This window comes from Petromyzon marinus, chromosome 75 (assembly GCF_048934315.1).
Source record: "Petromyzon marinus isolate PM22_M1 ecotype Great Lakes invasive population chromosome 75, UKy_Petmar_22M1.pri1.0, whole genome shotgun sequence".
Taxonomy (NCBI): Eukaryota; Metazoa; Chordata; class Hyperoartia; order Petromyzontiformes; family Petromyzontidae; genus Petromyzon; species Petromyzon marinus.
Window position 1 is genome coordinate 7,689,660 of NC_133741.1, and position 13,619 is coordinate 7,703,278.

The following is a 13,619-nucleotide window of genomic DNA, read 5'->3' on the forward strand; positions in this document are numbered from 1 at the left end:
ACTGTGTGTGTGTCACTGTGTCACTGTGTGTCACTGTGTGTTGTGTCACGTGTGTGTGTGACTAGGGGTGAGCTGGAGTGAGCGCGAGCGTCAGCTGGTGGTGAGCGTGGTGAGCAAGTGGCGTGCTCACCACTTCACGTCGCTCCGTGATGAGCTGTGTGTGTGTGTGTCACTGTGTGTGTGTGTCACTGTGTGTGTGTCACTGTGTGTGTGTGTGTGTCACTGGGTGTGTGTCACTGTGTGTGTCACTGTGTGTGTGTCACTGTGTGTGTCACTGTGTGTGTGTCACTGTGTGTGTCACGTGTGTGTGTGTCACTGTGTGTGTCACTGTGTGTGTCACTGTGTGTGTCACTGTGTGTGTGTCACTGTGAGTAGGGGTGAGCTGGAGTGAGCGTGAGCGTCAGCTGGTGGTGAGCGTGGTGAGCAAGTGGCGAGCTCACCACTTCACGTCGCTCCGTGATGAGCTGTGGGGGACCGCAGCTCTGCTCACCGAGGCCAACGCCATCAGCGTGGAGCTGCACAAGCAGGTGGGGGGGGCTGGTGGGGGGGCCTGGTGGGGGGGGGCTGGTGGGGGGGGGCTGGTGGGGGGGGGCTGGGGGAGGAGTTGAGGGTGGGTGAGGTGGGGGACGTCTGTGAAGCTGTCACTTTGCCCCTCCCCCTCTATCCCCCCCCCCCCTCTCCCCCCCTTCCCCCCCCCCTCCCCCCCCCCTCCCCCCCAGGGTGGAGTTCCAGTTTGGTTTGCTCTCCGCCGGCCCCCACTCGCCCCCTCCCCCCCCGATCTGCTGCCCCCCCACGGCCCCTCCCCCCGCACCGTGGTTGCCGTGGAGGTTCGTGACCATGGGCAACGGAGCCACTCACCACTGGTCCATCTGCAAGCTGCGGGTGAGTCGCTCCTCACCACCCTCACTCACCACCCTCACTCACCACCCTCACTCACTCACCACCCCTCACTCACTCACCACCCTCACTCACCACCCTCACTCACTCACCACCCTCACTCACCACCCTCACTCACCACCCTCACTCACCACCCTCACTCACTCACCACCCTCACCACCCTCACTCACCACCCTCACCCACCACCCTCACTCACCACCCTCACCACCCTCACTCACCACACTCACCACCCTCACTCACCCACACTCACCACCCTCACTCACTCACCACCCCTCACCACCCTCACTCACCACCCTCACTCACCACCCTCACTCACCCCCTCACCACCCTCACTCACCACACTCACCACTCCTCACTCACCACACTCACCACCCTCACTCACCACCCTCACTCACCACCCTCACCACCCTCACTCACCACACTCTCACCACCCTCACTCACCACCCTCACTCACCACCCTCACTCACCACCCTCACTCACCACACTCACCACCCTCACTCACCCCCACTCACCACCCTCACTCACCACCCTCACTCACCACCCTCACCACCCTCACTCACCACACTCACCACCCTCACTCACCACACTCACCACCCTCACTCACCACCCTCACTCACCACCCTCACCACACTCACTCACCACACTCACCACCCTCACTCACCACCCTCACTCACCACCCTCACTCACCACGCTTCACCACCCTCACTCACCACACTCACCACACTCACCACCCTCACTCACCACCTTCACTCACTCACTCACCACCCTCACTCACCACCCTCACTCACCACCCTCACTCACCACCTTCACCACCCTCACCACCCTCACTCACCACCCTCACTCACCACCCTCACTCACCACCCTCACCACCCTCACTCACCACACTCACCACACTCACCACCCTCACTCACCACCTTCACTCACTCACTCACCACCCTCACTCACCACCCTCACTCACCACCCTCACTCCACCACCCTCACCACCCTCACTCACCACCCTCACTCACCACCCTCACCACCCTCACTCACCACCCTCACTCACCACCCTCACCACCCTCACTCACCACCCTCACTCACCACCCTCACCACCCTCACTCACCACACTCACCACACTCACCACCCTCACTCACCACCTTCACTCACTCACTCACCACCCTCACTCACCACCCTCACTCACCACCTTCACCACCCTCACCACCCTCACTCACCACCCCCACTCACCACCCTCACCACCCCTCACTCACCCACCATCACTCACCACCCTCACCACCCCTCACTCACCACCCTCACACACCACCCTCACCACCCTCACCACCCTCACTCACCACCCTCACCACCCTCACTCACCACCCTCACTCACCACCCTCACTCACCACCCTCACTCACCACACTCACTCACCACCCTCACTCACCACACTCACCACCCTCACTCACCACCCTCACTCACCACCTTCACCACCCTCACCACCCTCACTCACCACCCTCACCACCCTCACTCACCACCCTCACCACCCTCACTCACCACCCTCACTCACCACCCTCACTCACCACACTCACTCACCACACTCACTCACCACACTCACCACCCTCACCACCCTCACTCACCACCCTCACTCACCACACTCACCACCCTCACTCACCACCTTCACTCACTCACTCACTCACCACACTCACTCACCACCCTCACCACCCTCACCACCCTCACTCACCCCCTCACTCACCACCCTCACCACCCTCACTCACTCACCCTCACCACCCTCACCACCCACACCCCACTCACTCATCCACCCTCACTCACCACACTCTCACCACCCTCACTCCCACCTTCACTCACTTCACTCACCACCCTCCCTCACCACCCTCACTCACCACACTTACTCACCACCTCACCACCCTCACTCACCACCCTCACTCACCACCCTCACTCACCACCCTCACTCACCACCCTCACTCACCACCCTCACTCACCACCCTCACCACCCTCCCCTCACCACCCTCACTCACTCACCCTCACCACCCTCACCACCCTCACCACTCACTCACCACCTCCTCACTCACCACACTCACCAACCCTCACTCACCACCTTCACTCACTCACTCACCACCCTCCTCACATCACCCTCACTCACCACACTTACTCACCACCCTCACCACCCTCACTCACCACCCTCACTCACCACCCTCACTCACCACCCTCACTCACCACCCTCACTCACCACCCTCACTCACCACCCTCACCACCCTCCCTCACCACCTTCACTCACTCACTCACTCACCACCCTCCTCACCACACTCACTCACCACACTCACTCACCACACTCACCACCACACTCACCACCCTCACTCACCACTCACACTCCACCCTCCTCACCCCACTCACTCACCCACCCTCACTCACCACCCTCACACAACACACTCACCACCCTCACTCACCACCATCACTCACTCACTCACTCACCACCCTCCTCACCACACTCACTCACCACACTCACTCACCACACTCACTCACCACCCTCACCACCCTCACTCACCACCCTCACTCACCACCCTCACTCACCCCACTCACTCACCACCCTCACTCACCACCCTCACTCACCACACTCACCACCCTCACTCACCCCACTCACTCACCACCCTCACTCACCACACCCTCACTCACCACACTCACCACCATCACTCACCACCTTCACTCACTCCCTCACTCACCACCCTCCTCACCACACTCACTCACCACACTCACTCACCACCCTCACCACCCTCACTCACACACCCTCACCACCCCTCACTCACCAACCCTCACCACCCTCACCACCCTCACTCACTCACCACCACCCTCACTCACCACCCTCACTCACCACCCTCACTCACCACCCTCACTCACCACCCTCACTCACCCTCACCACCCTCACCATCCTCACCACCCTCACCACCCTCACTTCACTCACTCACCCCACCCCTCACTCACCCTCACTCACCACCCTCACCACCCTCACCACCCTCACCACCCTAACTCACTCACTCACCCACCCCTCACTCACCCTCACTCACCATCCTCACCACCCTCACCACCCTCACTCACAGTCACTCACCCACCCCTCACTCACCCTCACTCACCACCCTCACCACCCTCACCACCCTCACTCACCACCCTCACCACCCTCACCACCCTCACTCACCACCCTCACTCACCACCCTCACTCACCACCCTCACTCACCACCCTCACCACCCTCACCCCTCACTCACTCTCCCACCCACCCCTCACTCACCCACTCACCCCCCTCACCACCCTCACTCACCTACTCAGTCACTCACCCCCCTCACTCACCCTCACCACCCTCACCACCCTCACCACCCTCACCACCCTCACCACCCTCACTCACCACGCCTCACTCACCCACTCACCCCACTCACCACCCTCTACTCACCACCCTCACTCACCACCCTCACTCACCACCCTCACCACCCTCACCACCCCTCATCACCCTCACCTCACCACCTTCACTCACCACCCTCACCACCCTCACCCCTCACCCACCCTCACTCACCACCCTCACTCACCACCCTCACCACCCTCACTCACACCCTCACCACCCTCACCACCACCCTCACTCACCCCACTCACCACCCTCACTCACCACCCTCACTCACCACCCTCACCACCCTCACCACCCTCACTCACCACCCTCACATCACCACCCTCACTCACCACCCCACCACCCTCACCACCCTCACTCACTCACTCACCCACCCCTCACTCAGCACTCACCCCCCTCACCACCCTCACTCACCTACTTCAGTCACTCACCCCCCTCACTCACCCTCACCACCCTCACCACCCTCACCACCCTCACTCACCACGCCTCACTCACCCACTCACCCAACTCACCACCCTCACTCACCACCACTCACCACCTCACCACCCTCACCACCCTCATCACCCTCACTCACCACCCTCACTCACCACCCTCACCACCCTCACCACCCTCACTCACCCCCCTCACCACCCTCACCACCCTCACCACCCTCACTCACCCTCACCCTCACCCCACTCACTCACTCACTCATCCCCACTCACTCCCACTCACTCCACTCACTCACCCTCACCCCACTCACTCACACCACCTCACTCACCCCACTCACCACCACCACCACCCTCACTCACCACCCTCACTCACCAACCCTCACTCACCACCCTCACCACCCTCACCACCCCACTCACCCCACTCAGTCACTCACTCACTCACCCCCCTCACCACCCTCACCTCACCTACTCATCACTCACCCCCCTCACTCACCCTCCCACCCTCACCACCCTCACCACCCTCACTCACCACGCCTCACTCACCCACTCACTCCCACTCACCACCCTCACTCACCACCCTCACTCACCACCCTCACCACCCTCACCACCCTCATCACCCTCACTCACCACCTTCACTCACCACCCTCACTCACCACCCTCACCACCCTACCACCCTCACTCACCACCCTCACTCACCACCCTCACCACCCTCACTCACCACCCTCACCACCCTCACTCACCACCCCTCACTCACCCCACTCACCACCCTCACTCACCACCCTCACTCACCACCCTCACCACCCTCACCACCCTCACTCACCACCCTCACTCACCACCCTCACTCACCACCCTCACTCACCACCCTCACTCACCACCCTCACCACCCTCACCACCCTCACTCACTCACTCACCTCACCCCTCACTCACCCACTCACCCCCCTCACCACCCTCACTCACCTACTCAGTCACTCACCCCCCTCACTCACCCCCACCACCCTCACCACCCTCACCACCCTCACTCACCACGCCTCACTCACCCACTCACCCCACTCACCACCCTCACTCACCACCCTCACTCACCACCCTCACCACCCTCACCACCCTCATCACCCTCACTCACCACCTTCACTCACCACCCTCACTCACCACCCTCACCACCCTCACCACCCTCACTCACCCCCCTCACCACCCTCACGACCCTTACCACCCTCACTCACCCTCACCCTCACCCCACTCACTCACTCACTCACCTCACTCACCCCACTCACTCCACTCACTCACCCTCACCCCACTCACTCACCACCCCCACTCACTCCACTCACCACCACCACCACCCTCACTCACCACCCTCACTCACCACCCATCACTCACCACCCTCACCACCCTCACCACCCCACTCACCCCAGCTCAGTCACTCACTCACTCACCCCCCTCACCACCCTCACTCACCTACTCAGTCACTCACCCCCCTCACTCACCCTCACCACCCTCACTCACCTACTCAGTCACTCACCCACTCGCTCACCCCACTCACTCACTCACTCACCCACTCACCTCACCCACCCACTCACCCTCACTCACTCACCACCCTCACTCACTCACCCCACTCACCCACTCACCCCACTCACCCCACTCACTCACTCACCCACTCACTCACTCACCCACTCACTAACTCACTCACCCACTCACTCACTCACTCACCCACTCACTCACTCACTCACCCACTCACCCACTCACTCACTCACCGACTCACTCACCCACTCACTCACCCCACTCACCCCACTCACTCCTCACCCCACTCACCCACTCACTCACCCACCCACTCACCCACCCACTCACTCACTCACCCACCCACTCACCCACCCACTCACTCACCCACTCACCACTCACCCCACTCACTCACTCACCCACCCACTCACCCACTTACTCACTCACCCACTCACTCACTCACTCACCCACTCACACACTCACCCACCCACTCACCCACCCACTCACTCACCCACCACCCACTCACTCACCCACCCACCCACTCACTCACTCACTCACCCCACTCACCCACTCACTCACCCACCCACTCACCCACTTACTCACTCACCCACCCACTCACCCACACACTCACCACACCCACTCACCCACCCACTCACCCACCCACTCACCCACCCACTCACTCACCCACCCACCCACTCACTCACCCCACTCACCCCACTCACTCACTCACTCACCCCACTCACCCACTCACTCACCCACCCACTTACCCACTCACTCACTCACCCACTCACCCACCCACTCACCCACCCACTCACTCACCCCACTCACTCACTCACTCACCCCACTCACCCCACTCACTCACTCACTCACCCCACACACCCACCCACTCACTCACTCACCCACTCACTCACTCACTCACCCACCCACCCACCCACTCACTCACTCACTCACCCACTCACTCACCCACCCACCCACTCACTCACCCACCCACCCACCCACTCACCCACCCACCCACTCACCCACCCACCCACCCACTCACCCTCTCACCCACCCACTCACTCACCCACTCACTCACCCACTCACTCACCCACCCACCCACTCACCCACTCACTCACCCACCCACCCACTCACTCACTCACCCACTCACTCACTCACCCACTCACTCACCCACCCACTCACCCACTCACTCACCCACTCACTCACCCACTCACCCACCCACTCACCCTCTCACCCACTCACTCACCCACCCACCCACTCACTCACCCACCCACCCACCCACTCACCCACCCACCCACCCACCCACTCACCCTCTCACCCACCCACTCACTCACCCACTCACTCACCCACTCACTCACCCACCCACCCACTCACCCACTCACTCACCCACCCACCCACCCACTCACTCACTCACTCACCCACTCACTCACTCACCCACCCACTCACCCATTCTCTCACCCCACTCACCCACTCACTCACCCACCCACTCACCCACTCACTCACTCACCCACTCACTCACCCACCCACTCACTCACTCACCCACCCACTCACCCACTCACTCACCCACTCACTCACCCACTCTCCCACCCACTCACCCTCTCACCCCCCCTCTCACCCACCCACTCACTCACCCACTCACCCACCCACCCACTCACCCCCCTCCCCCCTCCCCCCGCAGGCAGCGTGTAGAGCGAATGAGGGAGCTCTTCTCCTGTGGAGGGGAGGGGCTGGCGGGGGATGGAGGGGAGGGGCCCCCCCTCAGCGGGGGGGGAGATCCCTTCTATGATCGCCAGCCCTGGTTCAACTTGGTGGGAAGGTGAGCGTCTACTCACCACTACACTCACCACTACACTCACCACCACACTCACCACCACACTCACCACCACACTCACCACTACACTCACCACCACACTCACCACCACACTCACCACAACACTCACCACTACACTCACCACTACACTCACCACTACACTCACCACCACACTCACCACTACACTCACCACTACACTCACCACCACACTCACCACCACACTCACCACTACACTCACCACCACACTCACCACCACACTCACCACAACACTCACCACTACACTCACCACTACACTCACCACTACACTCACCACCACACTCACCACTACACTCACCACTACACTCACCACCACACTCACCTGGTGGGAAGGTGAGCGTCTACTCACCACTACACTCACCACTACACTCACCACTATACTCACCACTACACTCACCACCACACTCACCACCACACTCACCACTATACTCACCACTACACTCACCACTACACTCACCATTACACTCACCACTACACTCACCACTACACTCACCACTACACCACACTCACCACTACACTAACCACTACACTCACCACTACACTCACCACCACACTCACCACAACACTCACCACCACACTCACCACTACACCACACTCACCACTACACTCACCACTATACTCACCACTACACTCACCACTACACCACACTCACCACCACGCTCACCACTACACTCACCACTACGCTCACCACTACACTCACCACTACTACACTCACCATTACACTCACCACTACACCACACTCACCACCACACTCACCACTACACCACACTCACCACTACACTCACCACCACACTCACCACCACACTCACTACTACACTCACCACTACACTCACCACTACACTCACCTGGTGGGAAGGTGAGCGTCTACTCACCACTACACTCACCACTACGCTCACCACTACGCTGACCACTACACTCACCACCACGCTCACCACTACGCTCACCACTACACTCACCACCACGCTCGCCTGGTGGGAAGGTGAGCGTCCACTCACCACCACGCTCACCACTACACTCACCACCACACTCACCACCACGCTCACCACTACGCTCACCACTACACCACACTCACCGCCACACTCACCACCACACTCACCACTACACCATGCTCACCACTACGCTCACCACTACACTCACCACCACACTTGCAAATACACCACACTCACCACCACGCTCACCACTACACCACGCTCACCACCGCACTCACTGCTACTTATCACTATGCTCACCACTACACTCACCTGGTGTGGTGTGTGTGGTGTGGTGTGTGTGATGTGGTGTGGTGTGTGTGATGTGGTGTGGTGTGTGTGATGTGGTGTGTGTGATGTGGTGTGGTGTGTGTGATGTGGTGTGGTGTGTGTGGTGTGGTGTGTGTGGTGTGGTGTGTGTGATGTGGTGTGGTGTGTGTGGTGTGGTGTGTGTGATGTGGTGTGTGTGATGTGGTGTGGTGTGTGTGATGTGGTGTGGTGTGTGTGGTGTGTGGTGTGGTGTGGTGTGGGGTGTGTGGTGTGGTGTGTGTGATGCGGTGTGATGTGGTGTGTGTGATGCGGTGTGTGTGTGGTGCGGTGTGTGTGTGTGTGATGTGTGGTGTGTGTGATGTGATGTACGTGGTGTGTGTGGTGTACGTGGTGTGTGTGGTGTACGTGGTGTGTGGGATGCGGTGTACGTGGTGTGTGTGGTGTGATGTGATGCGGTGTGATGCGGTGTACGTGTTGTGATGCGCGCGGTGTGATGTGTGGTGTGATGTGTGGTGTGGTGTGTGTGGTGTACGTGTTGTGATGCGCGCGGTGTGATGTGTGGTGTGATGTGTGGTGTGTGTGATGCGGTGTGTGGTGTGGTGTGATGTGTGGTGTGATGTGTGGTGTGTGTGATGCGGTGTACGTGTTGTGATGCGTGTGGTGTGATGTGTGGTGTGATGTGTGGTGTGATGTGTGGTGTGATGTGTGGTGTGATGTGTGGTGTGTGTGATGCGGTGTGATGTGTGGTGTGATGCGTGGTGTGTGTGATGCGGTGTACGTGTTGTGATGCGTGTGGTGTGATGTGTGGGGTGATGTGTGGTGTGATGTGTGGTGTGATGTGTGTGATGCGGTGTACGTGTTGTGATGCATGTGGTGTGATGTGTGGTGTGATGTGTGGTGTGATGTGTGGTGTGATGTGTGGTGTGATGTGTGGTGTGATGTGTGGTGTGTGTGATGCGGTGTATGTGTTGTGATGCATGTGGTGTGATGTGTGGTGTGGTGTGATGTGTGGTGTGATGCGTGTGGTGTGATGTGTGGTGTGATGTGATGTGTGGTGTGGTGTGTGTGATGTGGTGTGGTGTGTGTGATGTGGTGTGGTGTGTGTGATGTGGTGTGTGTGATGTGGTGTGGTGTGTGTGGTGTGGTGTGGTGTGTGTGATGTGGTGTGTGTGATGTGGTGTGTGTGGTGTGGTGTGGTGTGGTGTGTGTGATGTGGTGTGTGTGATGTGGTATGGTGTGTGTGGTGTGGTGTGTGTGGTGTGGTGCGGTGTGTGTGTGGTGTGGTGTGTGTGGTGTGATGTGATGCGGTGTGATGTGGTGTGTGTGATGCGGTGTGTGTGTGGTGCGGTGTATGTGGTGTAGTGTACGTGGTGTGTGTGTGTGTGATGTGTGGGGTGTGTGATGTGATGTACGTGGTGTGTGTGGTGTACGTGGTGTGTGGTGTACGTGGTGTGTGGTGTGTGTGATGCGGTGTACGTGGTGTGTGTGGTGTGATGTGATGCGGTGTGATGCGGTGTACGTGTTGTGATGCGCACGGTGTGATGTGTGGTGTGATGTGTGGTGTGATGTGTGGTGTGTGTGATGCGGTGTGATGTGTGGTGTGATGTGTGGTGTGATGTGTGGTGTGTGTGATGCGGTGTACGTGTTGTGATGCGTGTGGTGTGATGTGTGGTGTGATGTGTGGTGTGATGTGTGGTGTGTGTGATGCGGTGTGATATGTGGTGTGATGTGTGGTGTGTGTGATGCGGTGTACGTGTTGTGATGCGTGTGGTGTGATGTGTGGTGTGATGTGTGGTGTGATGTGTGGTGTGATATGTGGTGTGTGTGATGCGGTGTACGTGTTGTGATGCGTGTGGTGTGATGTGTGGTGTGATGTGTGGTGTGATGTGTGTGATGCGGTGTACGTGTTGTGATGCGTGTGGTGTGATGTGTGGTGTGATGTGTGGTGTGATGTGTGGTGTGATGCGTGTGGTGTGATGTGTGGTGTGATGTGTGTTGTGATGCGCGTGGTGTGATGTGTGGTGTGGATGCAGGGCCAGCGTGTATCTGGGCTGCCTGCTGCACCGCGTCTCCCTGCTGCACCGTGCAGCCATTGTGGGACCACGTGGAGAGTTGGTGGGACTGCTGCGTGTGGCACTGCAGCCTCTCAGCAACGTGAGACAACCACCACCACCACAACCACCACCACCACAACCACCACCACAACCACCACCACAACCACCACAACAACAACCACCACAACAACCACCACCACAACCACCACCACAACCACCACAACAACAACCACCACAACAACAACCACCACAACCATCCACAACTACCACCACAACCACCACCACAACCACAACAACCACCACCACAACCACCACCACAACAACCACCACCACCACAACCACCACCACCACAACAACAACCACCACAACCACCACCACAACAACCACCACAACCACCACAACTACCCCCACCACCACAACTACCACCACCACCACAACCACCACAACCATCCACAACTACCACCACCACTACCACCACGACCACGTGGGGAGCTGGTAAAACAACCCCCAACCTCCTCGTGGTGCCGGGCTGGCAACTCTGTCGTGGACAGTGCTGTGGGGGGAGGTCCAATTCCGATTGGCTCCTCCCCTCATGGCGTCTGTGACCACCACAGGGGCTAAACGGGGGCTCTGGACGGGTGCAAGGGGCTGGTAACCCCTCCACCTTCAAATAAATTACCACTAAACCACGAGTTAAACTGGAATATCTAACTAATAAGCTTGTGCCGGAGGCCCCGGGGGGACAGGCGTCTATGACGTCTCCTGACCAAACCCCAATTGGCGGAGCCAGGAGATTGAATACCTACCCTCGGGGCTCTTCCAGAAACAACGAAAAGCCACTTTGTGTGGCCACGTGGAATGTTCGAACGCTCACTGCGGAGGAGAGGCTGCCACTCCTCTGTCGGGAGCTGGCCCGGTACCGCCTGGATCTCTGTGGCATTCAGGAGGTCCGGTGGACCGGTTCTGGCTCCTGCCACCATGAGGGGTGGACAGTCCTCTACTCGGGGCAGCAGACTGCCGAACAACAGGGAGTGGCTCTTCTTTTGAACAAAAGAATGAAGGGGGCGTGGGAGCGTGGCGGTGAGGTGTGGGAAGCTGTAAGCCCCAGGCTACTTTGGGCTCGCCTTCCCATCAACCGGAGGCGAGGAGTGGTGGTCGTGGTTACTTATGCCCCCACCGAAGACGATCATCCGTGGAGGGATGCAGGCAAAGCCGATGAGTCAGATGCCTTCTTTGACCTCCTGTCACTGGTGCTGGCTGAAGTGGCCCATCGGGATAGAGTCATCTTGTTGGGTGACTTCAATGCCCGAGTTGGTCATGATGCTGGCACCTGGTCTGGAGTGATTGAAGGGCATGGGCCAGATCAGCTCAGTAACAACGGTAGGAGGCTGCTAGATTTTTGTGCAGCCCATGGGCTTGTAATTACCAACATGCTGTTCCGGCATTGGCGCATCCATACAACGTCATGGATGCATGCCGGGTCCAAGCAAGAACATCTGCTGGACTACATAGTGATGGACCAGCAGATGTGAGCCCATGTGCTTGACACCAGGACCTACCGTGGAGCTGATCTGCCCTCTGACCATCGACTAGTCATCTGTAAGATGCGCCTGCCATTCTTCCACTCCGGTGGTGGGTGTACACCCAGGACCCCATTCCAACCTAAAGTTGCCTGGTCTCAGTTATCTGATGAAAGTTGCAAGTGAGAATTTCATCATCGCTTGCGGCTGGGGTTGGCATCGTCCCCCACTCCTCCTGATGTCGAGGGTAAATGGGCGAGGTTTAGGACTGTGACTCATGCGGCTGCAATGGCTGCTTTGGGTACGCGGTCCAGACCTCCCCAGAGACCCTGGCTGACAGAGGAGTTGTTCAGGATGGTTGAGAAAAAGCGACAGGCCCACTGTCATCGGCTACAGAATCCCATGTCAGAGAATGAGGAGGCTTACCGCAGCCTTCGCTCGGAGGTTCGGAGAGCCGTGAGGTGCTGCAAGGATGGGTGGTGGTCACGGGTTGCTGAGGAGATGGAGTCTACCTCAGTGGCCCGTGATCACAAATCTCTATTTAAGTCCATCAAAAAAGTAACCTGCAGCGCCACACTTATTACCATCATTAGGGGAAAAACGGTGATCCAATCTCCGACCCCCAGGAACAGGTTTGCAGATTTGCTGAGCATTTCTGTGAGGTCCTGGGGGGAGGGAAATCCCTCAGCCAGGAAAATATCGTGGCACAAAGTGAGGATGACCCTGCTGAGGCTGCGGTGCCTCAAATATTGGAAGAAGTCACCCCCTGTGAGTGG

The 13,619-nt window shown here is 58.9% G+C and overlaps 1 protein-coding gene across 2 annotated transcripts in view; it reads left to right on the forward strand.

Moving 5' to 3' along the window:
- Positions 1-7,868: 7,868 nt before the first annotated feature.
- The window catches only part of LOC116938411 (kinesin-like protein KIF1A), a 63,893-nt gene continuing 58,142 nt past the window's right edge, over positions 7,869-13,619 (forward strand). For both annotated transcript variants that reach the window (XM_076056417.1, XM_076056418.1), the window contains exons 1-2: positions 7,869-8,001; positions 11,303-11,423. In XM_076056417.1, coding sequence (XP_075912532.1) covers positions 7,880-8,001; positions 11,303-11,423 — 243 coding nt within the window. In that variant the 5' untranslated portion in view covers positions 7,869-7,879. The remainder of the gene's footprint in view (positions 8,002-11,302; positions 11,424-13,619) is intronic.